The sequence below is a fragment of the Oncorhynchus tshawytscha genome, linkage group LG18 (genome assembly GCF_018296145.1).
Source record: "Oncorhynchus tshawytscha isolate Ot180627B linkage group LG18, Otsh_v2.0, whole genome shotgun sequence".
Lineage (NCBI taxonomy): Eukaryota > Metazoa > Chordata > Actinopteri > Salmoniformes > Salmonidae > Oncorhynchus > Oncorhynchus tshawytscha.
In genome coordinates this window covers 519,325-539,864 of record NC_056446.1, presented here as the reverse complement: position 1 = coordinate 539,864, position 20,540 = coordinate 519,325, and the positions used below count along the sequence as shown (strand labels likewise).

Sequence of the window (20,540 nt, the reverse complement as noted above, 5' to 3'; positions counted from 1 at the left end):
CACAGTATCTTACCAGTTCCATACACACAATAAGATGGATCAATATTGTGTTAAAGTCCAGCTGAACTCATTTACATAGTTTATTTGGTCTGCATTGGAGTCTGTTGGTCGAGAAGTTGGTGTTTTCTTGTTTCACCCCAGTCGTTTGAAGTGACCTAGCTTCAGGGGAGGAAATAACAAGATCCTACGGAAATATGAACTAGGCACCTATTGTACCGTCCAGCACAAATATCTCTGCATAACAGGGAGGCGGCCCTAAAGACAAGGTTTACCCATTCAAGGCAAGGGACAATGTAATAAAGGGAAGAAGAAAAATGGTCTGTAGCTCTGGGTATTGTTGCACTCCATTGCTCATACGAACCCCAGCAGGAATTCATTTCAGTCAGGGGGTTATAGTCACCCAACCCCCACCCTTGCTGAAATGACTTGTTTGAGGATGATTTAAAAAAAACACCCACATCGCCGGGTGACATATCACTTCACAAACAGGGCCTGAGAGGAAGGAAGCAGACTGGCTCGGTGGCGTGGGTGTGGGAGTGAGTGTTGCCTGTAAGGCTGCCTGTCTGCTTGGGGTCATGGAGGGACAGGTGGCTGGAGGGATTGAAACCAGCCATAGCCCCCCCAGCCTCTGACTGTCGCCTGGATTGACCCCTCAAATACAACCCGGACATGAGCACTTCCGAGGTCAAATGCCTGACAGAAATAAATTATTTGGAAAGAAAATATGTGCAGTGCGACAACGTCTCAGTCGAGCTGACCCAAACATAAAACAATAACACTCCCATTACAATGCTGAGTAATGAGTCGCATAAACAGTTCGAAAGGTGGCACGAGATGGTTTAAAACGGCCCGGGGTTCGATTTCTAAAGCTGCACTATGAAGTGGAAGGGGGAAGAAAAAAAGTATTATTATATTGCAAGGCAAAAAGAAAATGTCTCCTAGAGCAAGAAAAACAGGAAAGGAGATGTTCCAGTAACATCTGATGGCAGCGTGCCTCAGAGTGCCAGAGAGAGGAACGACTTACGGCCTGCTCTACCCCTAGTAAGAGGTATGTTAGGCCTACTTATTTACTTTACATTCTTGCAAAGCTAATACAACACAATTGGTAAATTTTGTGGCTGGAGAAAGTCACATTTCGGAATACCCCAAAATAATCTCTCTTCTCCTCTAGCACATGCCCTGGTGGAATTTTCCAACCTGATAGGAAAACTGTCTGCAACCCACCGTGATACAGAACACCCGGTGACTCAGTCTGCAGAACACATATCAGCAAGGAACACTAGGAGGACATTGAGTAATGGTGGAGATACAAAGACACACTATAAATCTTTGCAGAGCCCTGGCATGATGGGCGTCTGTGGATCTCAAAGATAAAGTGGGAGGGGACCGTTCCACATTTCACTGTAGAAGCTCATTTCTTTAAAATGGTACCAGAGGCATAGAATTAATTTGGCTGGCTCCTCATCCTAAAATCCTATGAAAGCATTTTGAATCTAAAGTGACCCCCACCCCCAAAAGAGTGAAATGTGCAAAAGCGAGACAGCTCGCTCAGACCTTATGAAAATGCGATGTCGAGTCCAGACACAATAGCTCCACAGATGAGTAAACAGAGTCCAGACACAATAGCTCCACAGATGAGTAAACAAATGGAGCAGCCAAGACGTAACAGCAACAGTCCCTTTCTGCTACTGGCTGATGTCAACGCCAATGAGGTCACTGCCTGACAAAAGTAAATGGGACAGGACCACATAGGGGCCGCCAGACAACCCTGATCGCTCCGGGGGAAGCATTCATGAGGCATCGCTAACTGCAGCCCCACAGTCCCTCCCAAAACTGTTCTCAGCGATTTGTGGGATACACCTACATAGTACCTGCTCATCAATAGGGTAACTGCCAGTATGTTCAGGAGTTGGGATTCACTAAATGGTGTTTTTCAATCAAAAGTGCCGTTTCATCGATTGGACAAAAACATTCTCTTTCCGTACTGTGAGGAAGGTGAATGAACACCCAATTGGGTAACTTTTTGTTGTTTCACACATCATTCTCTTACTGATTATGTAAATTGAAACATGCATTATTGCAGCACAGGCAGACTATTGTTTTGTCTTTCCCCAGGCATTCACTGTTGCCAGGTTGGATTGAATATGGCCTCATATTAGTGGAATAATAGAGATTGTGGAAACACTCATTTCAATCCAATGTGAAAACATTTTGAATGTGAAACCACTATATTGATAGGAGCTAACAGAGAAGCTGACTAGAAAATAAACTGTGTATTTAACACTAATTTAGAGATAACATCAGTATTGTAGTTGTCTGCTGTTATCTACCAAAGCTGGAAAACTATTCTTCTGCCCAACAACTCTGACCAATATCCTTCTAATCCCCTCCTTCCACCCCCACATCCTGATTAGCTCATAACGCCCAGGTAAATGGGACTTCACCACACCTCTAGCAGACCCCTTATGGTGTTTGAGGGGTTTCACGAGTATACTTCCCTATCCCCGGTGCCCCGGCCCAGGTCTTAATAAAACCCCTCCCTTCTAAAAGCAGGAATATCGACTGACTCGGCAGCGGGGTTCTCCTCCCACCAATTACATAAGAGGTCACACCGATGCAAATAAAAATAGCTACAGTGAACGAGTCTGTGAAAAACTGAGCGTAAGAGGGGAGGTAAGGATGGAGGGATGACATTGTTTTTGCTGTACAAACTAAGGTGCTAATTGTCTGAGTTGTCTGGGTTTTTAGTATATTTTAATCTAGGATAGCGCTGCAGTGGATAGTCACTGTTTTGCAGGCTCCTGACCAATTCTGTTATTTTGTGTGGTTTTTGATGCAGATCTTAACTTTTGGACATAATGTCTCCGCAATCAGTTCCTAAGACCCAAAACTGCTTCTGGACATCAGATTACCGATTTGGGTGAAAATGTTTACTTCAACGAGGCGGCAGCTCTGTATTTTCTGCTTTCATGGGACCAGGCCCTAATCACCTGGACTCGAAAGAGGAAGCAGCAGCGAAAGTGTGGCAAGCGAGGTGGCATCCTGACGAGACCAAGCAAATAGACCACCATTGCCCTCTGTTCTATTTGTGAACTTGCAGTCAATGGAGAACATATGAGAGCATTCCTGTTTTTGCATTCTGAAGTGACCCCCACCCCCCAAAACTATCATGACCAGCTCCTTTATTTTACTGACATTGAGGGAGAGGTTGCTGTCCTGGCACCACACCGCCATGGTCGGACCTTATCATCATCGGTGATCAGTCCTTCCGCCATTGTCGTCAGCAAACTTAATGAAGTCATGCACGGCCACACAGTGGTAGGTGAACAGGAGGGGACTAAGCACACCGCTGAGGGGCCCCCGTGGCAGATGTGTTGTTGCCCACCCTTACTGCCAGGAAGTCCCGGATCCAGTTGCAGAGGGAGGTGTTCAGTCCCAGACACTTGAACTTGGAGGAGACTATGGTGTTGAATGCTGAGCAGGTGGGTGAGGGCAGCAGCAAAGATTCCACGTGAGCCTTTGCACGAGCCAAATTGCTCACAGCTCCCAAGGAGGAGTCAGTGCCTGTCACCCGCAAGCGACGAGCTTTTAGGAAGTGTGTTAAGTTTGTGAAAGTGGCAAAGATGTGTGTCGACTGTGAAATCCAACTGATTCCATTGTGTGAAAACGCACACTAGAGGGTTGCATTCCTGTGGGATGCCCTCAGGACCTGTAGGTTCTATGACTGCGGCACAGTCTGCATTTTTCATGCTGCAAGCGAGAGGTCAGAGATTATTTGGAAATGGTCATCTTTCTGCTTTCTATGCGTTAACCTACCTATTGTATCAACCTTTTCACACAGACAGTTTTACATGAACTGGCACATTATCGGGCTGGCGTTCGCATGGTCTTCATTGTTATTGTTCTCCTTACAAATAAACTCTGGACATGTACGGGTTCCTGTCGAAGTGCCTTATTTTCTGTATGTCGTGTTGTCATTTCTAATGTAGCACACCGTATGTATGGAGCATAATGCATTTACAGTTTTATTCACTTGTTTTCAAGTACTGGTGAGAAATAATGCATTCCGATGATAGATCGTAATGGACACCTATGATGTGTGTAAAATACCTTTTTGAAGGTTGTACTGATTATAATGAGCTCATGTTAAGCTATTTGCCAGCTATGTGTGGCGCTGTTTGTTGACATTATACAATGCATTCTTGGTGTCACGTAAACGTCTGTCAGACCAAAGATGTTATGAGGTGAAGGAATGGTTCACTCATCTTTCAAGTAAACTTCCGGAAGTGAATGAAGGGACGTGAATGATTGGAAACAACACACCCCTTTCAATATACACACTGCAAACAGAGAAAACTCATCTAGGTCTCCTCTTATTATCTTTGGTTGACTAGAAAAAAACTAAATGGAGGTGCGCAAACACTACCCATGATGGATTACTTTTGTTTTCTAGAAAGTGTTTTACTCAATTATTTTGATCAATGGTGAGCTCAACCGTGATGTGATGCATTTTAAATAGTAAATCGCTATTAGCCAATTCATATAGTTGTTTCTGTCAGCGAGTTGTTTCTGTCAGAAAGATATCTAATCTAAATATGACCGCTTGTGTAATGTCAATCTTTCCTCAGTTAGCGCTAGGATGTAGCCTACATTTTCCGGTTTGGATGATTGTGTTATGCTGTCGTTACTTCTGTGAATGTCAGAAGATTGCATCCAAACATAAACTGGTCATATTCAGGGCATAGCTTTGTAAGGACAGCTTTAATGCAAAATGTTTGTGGCTAGCTCAAATGCTGACTGTTGCAGCAATGGAAACTGGACGTTCTAGTCAAACCAGTTTGAGCGTACGCTGCAGGGACCACTGTAGAATGATCAAACATTTGTTTGTACTTGTGAAAAGGTTAAACCTCTATTGGCGCATGAACTGCTAGCTGGACACCTACGACAACATCCCGTGAAATTACAGAGCGCGAAATTCAAAATACAAAAATCGTAATATTAAAACACTCATGGAAATACAAGTGTCATACATCATTTAAAAGCTTAACTTCTTGTTAATCCAACCGCATTGTCAGATTTCAAAAAGGCTTTACGGCAAAAGCATAACATGCGATTATCTGAGAACAGCACCCCACACCAAAATACTTTTCAACCAGCACAGGCGTCACAAAATCACAAATAGCGATTAAATCACTTACCTTTCGAAGATCTTCCTCTTTTTGCAATCCCAAGGTTCCCAGCTGTACAATGGTTGTTTTGTTCGATAAAGTCCTTTATATCCAAAAAGGTCTGTTTAGTTGGCGCCAATGATCTCAGTAATTCTCTCTTTCAACATGCATACAAACGAATCCAAAAAGTTACCAGTAAAGTTCATCCAAACAAGTCAAACGATGTTTCAAATTAATACTCAGGTACTCTAATATCTAAAATAAATGACAATATTTAAGACTGAGAATAGTATTGTTACGGTTTTCTAGGTGTGAAGGAGAATCGGACCAAAATGCAGCGTGTAGATTGCGATCCATGTTTAATGAACAACGTAAACACGAATTAACACAAACACTACAAAACAAAGAACGTAATGAACGAAACGAAAACCGAAACAGCCTATACTTGTGAAAACTAACAAAGACAGGAACAAGGACACTAAGGACAATCACCCACGACAAACTCAAAGAATATGGCTGCCTAAATATGGTTCCCAATCAGAGACAACGATAAACACCTGCCTCTGATTGAGAACCACTCCAGACAGCCATAGACTTTGCTAGATAACCCCACTAGCTACAATCCCAATACATACACACCAAAACCCCAAGACAAAACACACCACAATACAAAAACCCCATGCCACACCCTGGCCTGACCCAATACATGAAGAAAAACACAAAATACTTAGACCAGGGAGTGACAAGTATGCTCAATAGGGAACATAAATACTGAAGAGCGCGCACCTCATTCAACAAGAGCACTTTTCTAATGAGAGACAAGTTGTAGTTCTTCCAACTACTTGTTAATTTTTCAAAAAACAAGCCTGAAACCCTTTCTAAAGATTTGACATCTTGTGGAAGCCATAGGAACTGCAATCTGGGTCCTATATATTTGTATTTCAATTAGGCAAGCACTGAAATTGCCTGTGACCTCAAAGAAAAGCATTCCTTGGGTTTTCGCCTGCCATATCAGTTCTGTTATACTCAAGAGTGGTTTCTATCCAATGCTACCAAGTATATGCATATCCTAGCTTCTGGGCCTGAGTAACAGGCAGTTTACTTTAGTCATCCAAAATTTCGGACAAAAACCAGTATGCTAACAAAGTTAAACACTGTTTCCCATGCTTGTTCAATGAACCATAAACAATTAATGAACATGACCCTGTGGAACGGTCACACTAACAGCTTACAGATGGTCACAGTTATTAAGGTCACAGTTATTAAATCCTTAGGACACTAAAGAGGCCTTTCTACTGATTGAAAAACACCAAAAGAAAGATGCCCAGGGTCCCTGCTCATCTGCGTGAACGTGCCATAGGCATGCTGCAAGAAGACATGAGGACTGCAGATGTGGCCAGCAAAATAAATTGCATCCTCCTCCCTCGGTACCCTTCCTGCAGGCTCATCCTTACATGACCTTCCAGCATGACAATGCCACCAGCCATACTGCTCGTTCTGTGCGTGATTTCCTGCAAGACAGGAATGTCAGTGTTCTGCCATGGCCAGCGAAGAGCCCGGATCTCAATCCCATTGAGAACATCTGGGACCTGTTTGATCAGAGGGTGAGGGTTAGGGCCATTCCCCCCAGCAAGTACTGGCAAACCTTGTGCAGTCCATGAGGAAGAGATCCACTGCAGTATTATGTACAGTGGGGCAAAAAAGTATTTAGTCAGCCACCAATTGTGCAAGTTCTCCCACTTAAAAAGATGAGAGAGGCCTGTAATTTTCATCATAGGTACACTTCAACTATGACAAAATGAGAAAAAAAATCCAGAAAATCACATTGTAGGATTTTTAATGAATTTATTTGCAAATTATGGTGGAAATAAGTATTTGGTCACCTACAAACAAGCAAGATTTCTGTCTCTCACAGACCTCTAACTTATTCTTTAAGAGGCTCCTAGAGGACCCAGGCTCTGAGGGGTGGCCAGTCCTCTTCTGGCTGTGCCGGTTGGAGATACGAGTACACGACAATTAAGGCCAGATTGTTCTTCAAGATGTTGAAACGTTTATAGATGACTAGCAGGATCAAATAATAATCACAGTGGTTGTAGAGAGTGGTCAGTACCTCAGGAGTAAATGTCAGTTGGCTTTTCATAGCCGAGCATTCAGAGGTCGAGACAGTAGATGCGGTAGAGAGAGAGTCGAAAACAGCAAGTTCGGGACAGGGTAGCACGTCCGGTGAAACAGGTCAAGGTTCTATAGCCCGCAGTCAGAACAGTTGAAACTGGAGTACCAGCACGACCAGGTGGACTGGGGGTAGCCAGGCCAGATAGTCCTGAGGCATGATCCTAGGTTTTAGGTCCTCCGGGAGGAGAGGGAGAGAATTCGAGGGAGCATACTTACATTCACACAGGACACCAGATAAGACAGGAGAATTACACCAGATATAACAGACTTACCCTAGCACTCCGGGGACTGAGCTTAATCTGTGGGAAACTGGCCTTTAAGCAAACTAGTTTAACAATCTCATCTATCAAACCCCATCCAGAGGGCACGGACACTGAAACCACACTGGTCAATCAGTCACTTATCATTAGAACCGCAGGGCCTTGAGGGACCTGCCCTTCAAGCTGCCATTCTGACTGCTAACAGGTGTAATTCATATATTTCATATATGCTATTGCAAAAATAGTCATTTGTGTTCATGAAGGTGTCAAGTAACAGAATTTATTTTAGTAAAAAAAAAAAAAATTAAATTGCATTTTCATTCGTTTATAACTGTAGGCTATAGGTGAAAACAAACTGGTCAGTGAATTTTATTTGGAGTGCTTTTGTTCCAACTAGGAAACAGAAACCATATGTCTTTGAACACTAAAATGTTATTTGGATTTTAAAATAGTGTACAAAATACCAAAGACGCACAGTCAGCAAAACACACGGTCAAGTGTTGAAAACAGTAGCCTAAACATCATTATAAGCGCCAAGTGTGCTTGATAAATAGTGAAAATCAGCACAAAAGCAACAATGGCATTATATTTCAAATTAGTGTCGATATGACAGCAGTCAAAAATATTGTCAGCTCGTGCTTACGATGTCTGCATGGGACGGATTTCTTCATCCCGCTCCTACCCGCTCCTGCAGTTTTTCATACCACACTACCGACTCCCACCCACTACTGGAAGAGCTGGTCCCAAACCAAACCGCTGTCCTGCAATGTTATTTTAGACGAATGTGATACAGCTCACTTGTCAGCCATGGTCCCAGCAATTTTGCGCCCTATAGGCAATATCAAATTTTGTAAAATAACTTGAGAAATAGGTGGCCCATTTTACATTAGGCTTTCTGTATTACTGGACTATATCATCCGATATACTAGATGTAGTTTGGGAAGCAGAGTTGGAGTCTTGTCCTTTTCTCTTTATAGCCTACCTTTTAGCAGTGTGAAGATTTATTATTTATATTTTTTTCTCCCCAATTTCATGGTATCCAATTGGTAGTAGTTACAGTCTTGTCTCATCGCTGCAACTCCCGTACGGACTCGTCCTCCGAAACACAACCCAACCAAGCCGCACTGCTTCTTGACACAATGCCCATCCAACCCGGAAGCCAGCCGGAAGAAACACTGTACACCTGGCAACCTGGTCAGCGTGCACTGCGCCCGGCCCCCCACAGGAGTCGCTAGTGCGCGATGAGACAAGGATACCGGCCAAGCCCTCCCTAACCCGGACGACGCTGGGCCAATTGTGTGCCGCCCCATGGGCCTCCCGGTCGCAGCCGGCTTGGACTCTAACCCAGAATCTCTGGTGGCACAGCTAGCACTGCGAAGCAGTGCCTTAGACCACCGCGCCACCCGGGAGGCCCATAGGAGTGCGACGATTTTCAGCCAGAGCAATATGGATGATCAATATTTACATCTAGGCAATGTAGTGAACTATAGCCTAATCATATTTAGGATGACGATTTGCAGGCGGAGACAAACAAAGGGGTAATCAATGCTTAATGAAAAGGGTGCCACGCCTACTCACCCTAGTAGCCAGCCTATGCACCCGTCGTTCGACTCACGTTATTCCATTATCAATATTTATTTAGTGATTGGTGCATGGGGCAGAGACTCTCTGGCTACTGTTAGCTACGGTTTAAGGGGGGGGGGTTGTGTGTAAGACCATTTCATCACTCAGAGGCCTGTTCGCTTTGGTTGCCAACCCAGAAAGCAGTGGGCTCCTGATGAAGTGGTAAGCACACAAGTGGAGACTGAGAAACTAGAGAGAGCAGCATGACGCTGGCCCGCTCTCCCTCATAGTCCCTGTCCCCTCCTCTCTCTCACTCATCCCGTATCCACACAGTCTGAGCCACGGGCTGTCGATTGGCCAACGAATGTAAAACAAACTGAATCGATAGCCGTTGGTGGGGTGGATGAACAACATCAGTCTCACACTGGCACCACTGAGGGTCTGATCTGAATAGCTGCAAGGAAAGGCCACAGGACAGGGCAGCAGCCGCAGTCTGGTAAAGAGCCACCCAAGGGCACCATAGTAAGGTCTACTACAGTTCCAAGCGGATCTCAGGAAATAGATAGAAAAGTATATTTGTATATATGATATTACCAGTTGACACAGGTCCAAATATTGGGTTAGGGTTACTCTGCCACACAACATTGGGGGAAAAGTTCTGATGTCCAAGTTAAATAAAAGTCCAGAAAGACGCACCTCATTTGTGGCCTTTAACTCTTTTGTGGGCCAGCAGGTGTGTTTTAGCGTCTGCTCATTCCAGTTTCATCATAGCAGAATAATAAAATGGGCCTTGAGGAGGAAATGTGGGTACTGTGTGCACTAGGCCCTCCAACCATCAAATGGGTCAATGGCCCCACTTCACTTCCCTTCCCTTTCCCCACTACAGCCCAAACCCCAGCCCCTTCTCCTTGGAAAGTTGTTGCTCCTCTTGCCATGTTGGCAGGGCCAACCCTCTTCTTTCACCAGCCACCCATTTGGATTTCTCCTCCGAGGCTATTATTAGCAGCCTCTGAAATTCAAGTCCACCGAGGGTTCCTCTAACAGCCACCGCTTTACCCCCTACCTCCCATCATGCAGTGGGGCACAAGGACTGAGACCTTTAAGGGGGTAGGGACTCTGCACCTCAGCTCAAACTAATGCAGAGTCCTTTGTGAAGTTAGTAACACACTCTGAAATGAAGCTAGTTATGTCACCAAGACACGTACTGTGGTGTGTAGCACCCACTATGACAAGGTGTCAAAAACTCATAGGGAATCAGATTAATTAGCTATAATTGTGCGTTTCGCTACAAAAATAGGTTCAATGGCTACTCGATGAAGGGAAGTCCCATACACTCACAGGGGAACCTCCATCAATATAGACACAAGACTGATTTTATAATACCTAATGAATATAGGGCATAAAAAGTGTTTTACTAATGCTTTTCACTGCATACAGCTTTCAAAGTGGGAATATTACATGCAGGCCTAATGATATCCCCGACATCCACAACCAGAGAATGCACTAATGTGGAAATAACGTTGGAGAAGGATGTGCACGTTTCAATAGGGAGACAATGGGTTTTTCTTTTACCTTTTGAAGACTGGTAGGATTCAGTTGTGTCTTGTCAATGATTTTAATGGCAACCTGTCAAGAAAGAGTAAAGGACAACAATTAATCCTCTAGCAACCACTCCTAAAGACTCAAGAATTGGCAAGCCTGTAAACGGGCCACCAATGACAAAAGTGTTTCTCAGAATGCATAGTTGCAATTCTAGAGTGTGTAAAGCATTGCCTCTAGGTGGGGGTCTCAATACAATTTGCTTCAGTTCCTCTAGTTTGTTGCTTAATTAAGTTTAGTTTACAGCATTTAAAGCACAGTATTTCTAGTTCAATTGCCCTATTACTCTCAGGCCATTAACTTGCATTTGTTTGTTTCACCAATGAATGAAATGCAATTACATTGACTATTGTTATGATTAGTGCAGTGCGTTGCCCCTGGACTATTCAGGTACAGGAAGGGTGAGGTGACTGGTATTAGCAAAGCCCACAAACGAACTTTGTGAAAATAACTTCCTCCATAAAGTACAAACAATTCTACTTTACTGTATTATTTTCTCGACAAACAAATTAGATAATGCACTATCAATCATGACAGGTGCCTCCGGAGTCTGATGGGGTCTCACCTCTCTGCCCGTGAGGATGTGGCGTGCCAGCTTGACCTTGGCGAAGTTTCCCTTGCCGATGGTCTTGAGCAGCCGATAGTTTCCGACGTGCGGCTGCTCGTCGGCACACGAGGCGATAGAGTTCCGGCAGCGGGAGCCCGAGCGCCCGGGTCGCGTGGTCACCTCATTGCGTCCATCAGCGTGCGAGGTGTGCTGTGGACAGAAGATAAGTCTCTCAGAGGTCATTTGAAGTCACATGTCAAAGGACATCGACTAGAGGGGACATTGATCTTGCACAGACAGGCAGCAGCAAAGCAGCTTACAACTTGACACAATCAAAAGCCAAACGCTAGAAAAGGTCAAATGTTCCTTGCCTAGAGGGCATTGGTCAGAGCAGAACTTATCAGTAGGCATTCAAACAATCACTATGGGTAGAGCCATGGTCTAGTGGTAACACTTCCCAGCACGTGTCACATCTGGGTCGTTTCATGTCATTTCAGCAAGCAATGACACCCGCCATCTCAGATTGTTCTGACAGATTCTGTAGTTCGAAACTGATAACATAAGCATTCTGGAAACATTACTTTGTTTAAATATAATTTGATCTCTTGAGAAATGAATCTAATTGACGGCACCCAAATTTCCCAGTTTAATTGATAGGATTCATATACTACTTAATTATAGTACCTGACATCCGATTTGGACTCAACTTTTTTCTAACAATGAACAAGACATGAGGAATCCAAAGATGTGGTAAAAAGCCATCCACGGACCCTCCCCCACCCCCCAACAACAAGTATTTAATCATACATGTTTGACACCTAGCATGGAGCTGCGGCTCAGAGTACGGTTCCTTCTTCTTATGTGATGTATTCTTAGAAAAACAAATCAGGTAATGGAATTGTAACGCCATGGTCTTAACATGACATAACAGTTGAAAAGAACAGAGAAAAGTCTAAGTTGGACCTGTTTGAACTGACCTTTGACAGAAAAGACAAAGGACTTTGCAGCAGCCCGGTGTGTTCACAGAGGGTCCAACGTTTGCGCTGCGTGGGGATGTTGTTCCCCCCGGATTGAAATGGTTGGGATTATGTACCATCTTACATCCTGATATTACCAGGTTCTGACCACTAGATGGTAAGGTTATTGCTGTTAGGTGATCATTTCTTTACTTGTTAAACTCGGAGCGGTTGTTTTGGGCCTGGTACCGGGTTTGCGGAGCTTACGTATCCACTCTGTCAATGTCGCTCAGAAAATAGAAAGTGACATCCTTCAAAAGCTACAGAACTTATCTTTTTGGAAATTGCGCTCAAATCCTACTGCTAGCGAAATCATGAGAATGCTCCCACCACCACACAGGTCATACATCAAGCACTATGGTGATATTCATAGAGTATACAATTTAATGTTTTTTTTGTCCTGTTGACATATCATCATTGGTAAGGATTGCAAAGGATACAAACATACAGGCATAAGGGTAAGAAAGTACTGGTGAGTAAATAATATCAGCACTGCCTGGAATTGAGGGTAGAGATCGCTAAATGTTTGAACAACGTTGAAAAGTCATTAGTATTAAAGTATGAGCAAAGCAGTCGAGTGAGCATGTGGCTGCACGCACACAAACTTGACATTGAGAAACCTTCCCACGGTATAATACCTCATCTAGAGAAACCTTCCCACGGTATAATACCTCATCTAGAGAAACCTTCCCACGGTATAATACCTCATCTAGAGAAACCTTCCCACGGTATAATACCTCATCTAGAGAAACCTTCCCACGGCATAATACCTCATCTAGAGAAACCTTCCCACGGTATAATACCTCATCTAGAGAAACCTTCCCACGGTATATAATACCTCATCTCATCTAGAGAAACCTTCCCACGGTATAATACCTCATCTAGAGAAACCTTCCCACGGTATAATACCTCATCTAGAGAAACCTTCCCACGGTATAATACCTCATCTAGAGAAACCTTCCCACGGTATAATACCTCATCTAGTATAATACCTCATCTAGAGAAACCTTCCCACGGTATAATACCTCATCTAGAGAAACCTTCCCACGGTATAATACCTCATCTAGAGAAACCTTCCCACGGTATAATACCTCATCTAGAGAAACCTTCCCACGGTATAATACCTCATCTAGAGAAACCTTCCCACGGTATAATACCTCATCTAGAGAAACCTTCCCACGGTATAATACCTCATCTAGAGAAACCTTCCCACGGTATAATACCTCATCTAGAGAAACCTTCCCACGGTATAATACCTCATCTAGAGAAACATTCACACATTGTAATAACTCATCTAGAACAGACTTATTTCAGAAAACAGACCATGAACAGACTCAAAATAGCACGGCAAGCAGTACCGGAGTGCCAAGTCTAGGTCCAAAAGGTTTCTTAACTGGTTCTGTTAACAGCTAATCAAAATCAAAATGGCTACCCGGACTATTTGCATTGCCCCCCCCCACACACACACACTTTTACCCTGCTGCTACTCTGTTTTTTATCGATCCATAGTCACTGTACCTCTCCCTAAATGTACAAATTACCGCAACTAACCTGTGCCCCCGCACATTGACTCTTTACCGGTACCCACTGTATTTAGCCTCACTACTGATATTTTATTGTTGAGACTAGTCAGGTTCGAGGAAAAGGTGAACGGAGAAAAGTACAGTGAGATCCTTGACAAAAACCTGATCCAGAGCACCCAGGACCTCAGACTGTGGCGAAGGTTTACCTTCCAACAGAACAACGTTCCTAAGCACACAGCCAAGACAATGCAGGAGTCTCTGAATGTCCTTGAGTGGCCCAGGAAGAGCCCGGACTTGAACCCGATCAAACATCACGAGAGACCTGAAAATAGCTGTCCAGCAACGCTCCCCATCCAACCTAAATCAAATCCAATTTTATTAATTGAATGCGCCGAATACAACACTTTAGTGAAATGCTTACTTATGAGCCCCTAACCAACAATGAAGTTTAAAGAAGTACAGAGAAGAATAAGAAATAAAGTAACAAGTAATTAAAAAGTAGCAGAAAAATAACAACAGCAAGACTATATACAGGGGGGTACCGGTACAGAGTCAATGTGCGGGGGCACCGGTTAGTTGAGGTAGTATGTACATGTAGGTATAGTTATTAAAGTGACTATGGAAAGATAAGAGAGTAGCAGCAGTGTAAAGGAAGGGGGGGGGGCAATACAAATAGTCTGGGTAGCCATTTGATTAGATGTTCAGGAGTATTATGGGTTGGGGTAGAAGTGGTTGAAAAGCCTCCTGGACCTAGACTTGGCGCTCTGGTACCGCTTGCCGTGCGGTAGCAGAGAGAGCAGTCTTTGATCCAGAAGTCAGCCCTATTTGGTAAAAGACTAAGTCCATATTACGGCAAGAACAGCTCAAACAAGCAGAGAAATGATAGGTCAGTCACTATGGAAACATTTTCAAGAACTCTGCACTTCACGTGCAGTCCCAAAAACAATCCAGCACTATGATGAAACTGGCTCTCATGAGGACCGACACAGGAAAGGAAGACCCAGAGTTACCTCTGCTGCAGGGGATACGTTCATTAGAGTTACCGGCCTCAGAAATTGCAGCCCAAATAAATGTGTGACAGAGTTCAAGAAACAGACAACTGTTCAGAGGAGACTGCGTGATGCAGGCCTTCATGGTCAAATTGTTGCAAAGAAACCACTACTAATGGACACCAATAAGAAGAGACTTGCTAGGGTCAAGAAACACAAGCAATGGACATTAGACCGGTGGAAATCTGTTCTTGGTCTGATAACTTCAAATTTGACATTTTTGGTTCCAACCGCCGTGTCTTTGTGAGAAGCAGATTATCGCCACATGTATGGTTCCCACTGTGAAGCATGGAGGAGGAGGGGTGATGGTGATTTTCTGGTGACACTGTCAGTGATTTATTTAGAATTCAAGGCACACTTAACCAGCGTGGATAACACAGCATTCTGCAGCGATACGACATAGACCCAACACACCTCCAGGCTGTGTAAGGGCTATTTTACCAAGAAGGAGAGAGATGGAGTGCTGCATGAGATGACCTGGCCTCAAGCCAATTGAGATAATTTGGGATGAGTTGGACCGCAGAGTGAAGGAAAAGCAGCCAACAAGTGCTCAGCATTTGTGGGAACTCGAACACTGTTGGAAAAGCATTTCAGTTGAAGCTGGTTGAGAGAATGCCAAGAGTGTACAAAGCTGTCTAAGCACAGAGGGATTTATTTAACACTTTTTTGGTTACTACATGATTCCATGTGTTATTTCATAGTTTTGACATCTTCAGTATTATTCTACAATGTAGAAAATAGTACAAATAAAGAAAAACACTTGGAATGGAATAGGTGTCCAATCTTTTGACTGGTACTCTATGTAAATGTGATACCATTTTTTTATATATATATATATATATATATATATATATATATATATATTTGCTAAAATTTCTACAAACCCGTTTTGCTTTGTCATTATGGGGGTCATTATTGTGTGTAGATTGACGAGGGAAAAAAATGTTTTATCCATTTTAGAATAAGGCTGTAATGTAACAAAATGTGGAAAAAGTCAAGGGGTCAGAATACTTTCCGAATGCACTGTACATCATCCACAGCATAATTATTAACTTGACCATGCTTAAAGATATATTCAATGTGTGATTTGTTACCCATCCACCAATTACTGCCCTTCAATAAGAGGCTTTCAAAAAGCTCCCTGGTCGTTGTAGTGGATTCTGTGCTTGAAACGTAATACTTGCCTGAGGGAGGAAGGTGTAGCCATTAAAATAAAATCATGTCAACCCTTATTATTTCACATAGAGTCCATATAACTTGTGATTTAAGCCAAATTTTGCAAGCTAGCATTATTATTTTATTTTTAAAATATTCACTTAAATCAGTAGTTAAACTACACATGGTTGATGATATTACTAGGTTTACTAGCTTGTTCTGCGTTGCATGTAATCAATGTGGTGCCTGTTAATTTATCATCGAATCACAGCCTACTTCAACTTCGCTAAACGGGTGATGATTTAACCTCTCTTGGGTAGGGAGCAGTATTTTCACATCCGGATGAAATGCGTGCCCAAAGTAAACTGCCTGTTACTCAGGCCCAGAAGCTAGATTATGCATATAATTGGTAGATATGGATGGAAAACACTCTAAAGTTTCTAAAACTGTTAAAATTATGTCTGTGAGTATAACAGAACTGATACGGCAGGCGAAACCCCGAGGACAAACCATCCCAAAAAAATGTCAGCATATCACTGTTTTCAATGACTGTCAGTTTTATTAAGGCTATCACTTTTATTGGCTGTCACAATGGCTGTCACTTTTATTACTTTTATTAAGGTGAAATCCTCCCAGATTGCAGTTCCTAGGGCTTCCACTGGATGTCAACAGTCTTTAGAAAGAGTTTCAAACTGTTTTTGTTTTTTAAATGAGCCAGAAATAGTATTTTTTCTAGGTGGCTCCCATTTTGGCTGTAGTGTTTCCAAGCGAGTGAAGAGAGTGCGTTCTTTGGTATTTATCTCTGGTAAAGACAATAACAATTCTCTGTCTTAAATTTGATTGTTTATTTACGTTTATTTACGGGTTAACTAAGGTTTGATTATAAATGTGGTTTGACTTGTTTGGAAAAGTTTATTAGTAATGTTTGGGATTCATTTTGTATGCATTTTGATGGTGGGAAACTGTGTGGATTATTGACTGAAGCGCACCAGCTAAACTGAGTTTATGGATATAAAGGACATTATCGAACAAAATGACCATTTGTGATGCATCTGGGATCTTGTGGAATGTCAACAGAAGAAGATCAAAGGTAAGGCATTTATTATATCGCTATTTCTGACATTTCGTGGCGCACCTGCCTGGTTGAAATATGTTTTTCATGCTTTTGTATGAGGGGTGCTGTCCTCAGATAATCGCATGATGTGCTTTTGAGTGGTGGTAGGCAGCAGCAGGCTTGTAAGCATTCATTCAAACAGCACTTTACTGCATTTGTCAGCAGCTCTTAGCAATGCTTGAAGCACAGTGCTGTTTATGACTTCAAGCCTATCAACTCCCGAGATTAGGCTGGCAATACTAAAGTGCCTACAAGAACATCCAATAGTCAAAAAGGTATATGAAATACAAATATTAGAGAGAAATAGTCCTATATTTCCTATAATAACTACAACCTAAAACTTCTTAACTGGGAATATTGAAGACTCATGTTAAAAAGGAACCACCAGCTTTCATTTATGTTCTCATGTTCTGAGCAAGGAACTTAAACGTTAGCTTTCTTACATGGCACATATTGCACTTTTACTTTCTTCTCCAACACTGTTTTTGCATTATTTAAACCAAATTGAACATTTTTCATTATTTATTTGAGACTAAATTGATTTGATTTATGTATTAAATTAAGTTAACATAAGTGTTCATTGTTCATTCAGTATTGTTGTAATTGCCATGATTACAAATACATACATATACACAGTTGAAGTAGGAAGTTTACATAGCCAAATACATTTAAACTCAGTTTTTCACAATTCCTGATATTTAATCCAAGGATAAATTCCCTGTTTTAGGTCAGTTAGGATCACCACTTTTTACACCACTGTGGAATGTCAGAATAATAGTAGAGAGAATGATTTCAGCTTTTATTTATTTCATCACATTCCCAGTGGGTCAGAAGTTTACATACACTCAATTAGTATTTGGTAGCATTGTCTTTAAATTGTTTAAATTGGCTCAAACGTTTTGGGTAGCCTTCCACAAGCTTCCCACATTAAGTTGGGTGGATTTTGGTCCATTCCTCCTGACAGCTGGTGTAACTGAGTCAGGTTTGTAGGCCTCCTTGCTCACACACTTTTTCAGTTCTGCCCACAAATTCTTTGGGATTGAGGTCACGGCTTTGGTCACGGCCACTCCAATACCTTGACGTTGTTGTCCATTTTGCCACAACTTTGGAAGCATGCTTGGGGTCATTATCCATTTGAAATAATCTGTGTAAACAACTGTTGGAAAAATGTCTTGTGTCCTGCACAAAGTAGATGTCCTAACCGACTTGCCAAAACTATAGTTTGTTAACAAGAAATTTGTGGAGTGGTTGAAAAACTATTTTAATGACTCCAATCTAAAGTGTATGTAAACTTCCATCTTCAACTATATATATATATATATATATATATATATACACACACACACACATAAATAAAATAGCAGATTAATTGGTGTCAGTCAACCTCTAGCTGTGATGCAGGTCCTCTTGGTCAAATTGGGCACTGCTGTCCTTTCCTGCCCATCATGTCAGATGGGCCAACCAAAACCAAGCACCTTTCTCAATCTCAACCCTCTGCCAATGGTGAATGGGGTCCTGCAGGGTAAAAAAAATATACCCTCATATTTATGTAACTAAACATTGTATTAACATGTGGTTACATGGGAAATGTCATTATTTTGTTTGGTGACAGACTTACAATGAACAGGGGTCACTTTAAAGCATTAAGAAATATCTTGCTGCTTTTTGGAAATGCAGATCTAAAAATGCTTCGTATTGTCATTTCTGCTCAGCATCAAACTAATGCTGTGCTTCGGTTGCTCTTCTCCACTGGGATGTGGAACGGGAATCCTATTAGCAGACAGCCTCTGACATGTAGCTACTTGTCTCTGGTAAAACGCAAGATGAACTTTAAACAAAACATTTGGAAATGTAGCTGGCTACATTCTTTGTATAATAAACATTAGAAATATGATGGCCATGCATCGTTTTTGGCAACAAAAAAAAATACCTTGCTATTTCATTGTAAGCTCACTTAGTTGTGTGGCTAGCCAGCCAAAGAGCGTTGCACTTTGTTGTCACGTGATGAAAATGAAGATATTTTCTGCTGAATGTGTTGCACTAGTGTATCTAAAAATTTCACACCGGAGGTGTTTCCATCCAACTGCCGTTTTAATCGGATAAAATGGTTTTCATGATGAAAATATTGCATTTTCAACTCTACAGAATGGTTTTGTCACAAAAACTTTTGCGATAAATGGCATACTTGCCCGATCTGGTTTTGGCTCATGCGCTAGACAACAGTTCACTGATAATGTGGACAGGGAATGTTATTTGATGAGTTTATGGATAAAAATAAAAATAATTAAATTATAGTCAAGCACCGATCCTTATGTCACCAGCATCATTCAAAATGACAGCCTACCCTCAATAGTTATTGGACATTTGCATGAAGCTCATCGCCGTGCACATAACTTATTTCATAACGTATTGTGGTTATTACATCTGCCTATAAAAACTCTGCATACTTTATGCATGAAATGGTTGGATGGAAACCGGTTTACTGCTGAATGAGAAATCATAAGATGACGCCAAACGCTTCAGCCTCAGTCTACATTGAAAAGACACACACAAAGAGCGTCGTTGTAACATTGTGGCAACATTGACACACTGCTGGGATGTTACTGCTGTGAAAACAACCCCTTAGTCTGTGGTTTCTACTTTTCAGTCACAACACGTTCTATTTGTCTATGACCAAGTGTTTCATAAGACAGTGTCTGTTCAAAAAACACAAACAAAACACTTCATGGAGGGGTAATATTTTTGCTACTTGTGTGCACAGAGTTCTGTGCCTACAACTACTGTGTTGAACCCGTTTTCCCCCTCCTCTCGGATGAGGCCCATTTTAAATGCTAATGACACCAGCATCCAAGTAGCTTACCCTCTATCAGGGTTTCTGTCAGGAAAATGTGGTTTCATTTACCGGAGATGTGAGAAATTCACCAGACACATATGCATTGCATGCGCAATTTGATTAGAAGGTCCACCCCACAGTGCTCAGAATGACTTGAAATCACATTTAGATTAGGGTCATTTATCTTAACAGAACATGCAAGTCGAGGATGAAATGACATGTCTTTACCACGCACTTTGAAGATGTTAGAATAACTGTCCACATGGATTTTTCCTCCTTCCAGACGAGCAACAAAAAGCTACATTGCTAGCCTATGCATAGGTGGAGAGTGAGTTTCAAGTTTGGGGAAACATTTTCACCATAAACCTTTATAGTAAAGCATGCCATGTATCATCGCATTTGCAGACTTAGGTAAAATAGCCTACTATTTGTATTATGATGAGTAGATTGGATAATCATCATTTAAGCCAATAATATATCTCAATCACTGTTTGCAAAAACCAGATTGTTCTTATGCATGGCTGAGCGTGTATAGCGTAGA

General features: G+C 42.2%; 1 protein-coding gene across 4 annotated transcripts in view; it reads right to left on the bottom strand.

Moving 5' to 3' along the window:
• Positions 1 to 20,540, bottom strand: part of LOC112223798 (MAP/microtubule affinity-regulating kinase 3-like) — a 142,826-nt gene that overhangs the window by 112,170 nt on the left and 10,116 nt on the right. For all 4 annotated transcript variants that reach the window (XM_042300570.1, XM_042300571.1, XM_042300572.1 and 1 more), the window contains exons 2-3: positions 11,328 to 11,519; positions 10,736 to 10,789 (exon numbers count right to left, since the gene is read on the bottom strand). In XM_042300570.1, the coding sequence (XP_042156504.1) occupies positions 10,736 to 10,789; positions 11,328 to 11,519 (246 nt within the window). The remainder of the gene's footprint in view (positions 1 to 10,735; positions 10,790 to 11,327; positions 11,520 to 20,540) is intronic.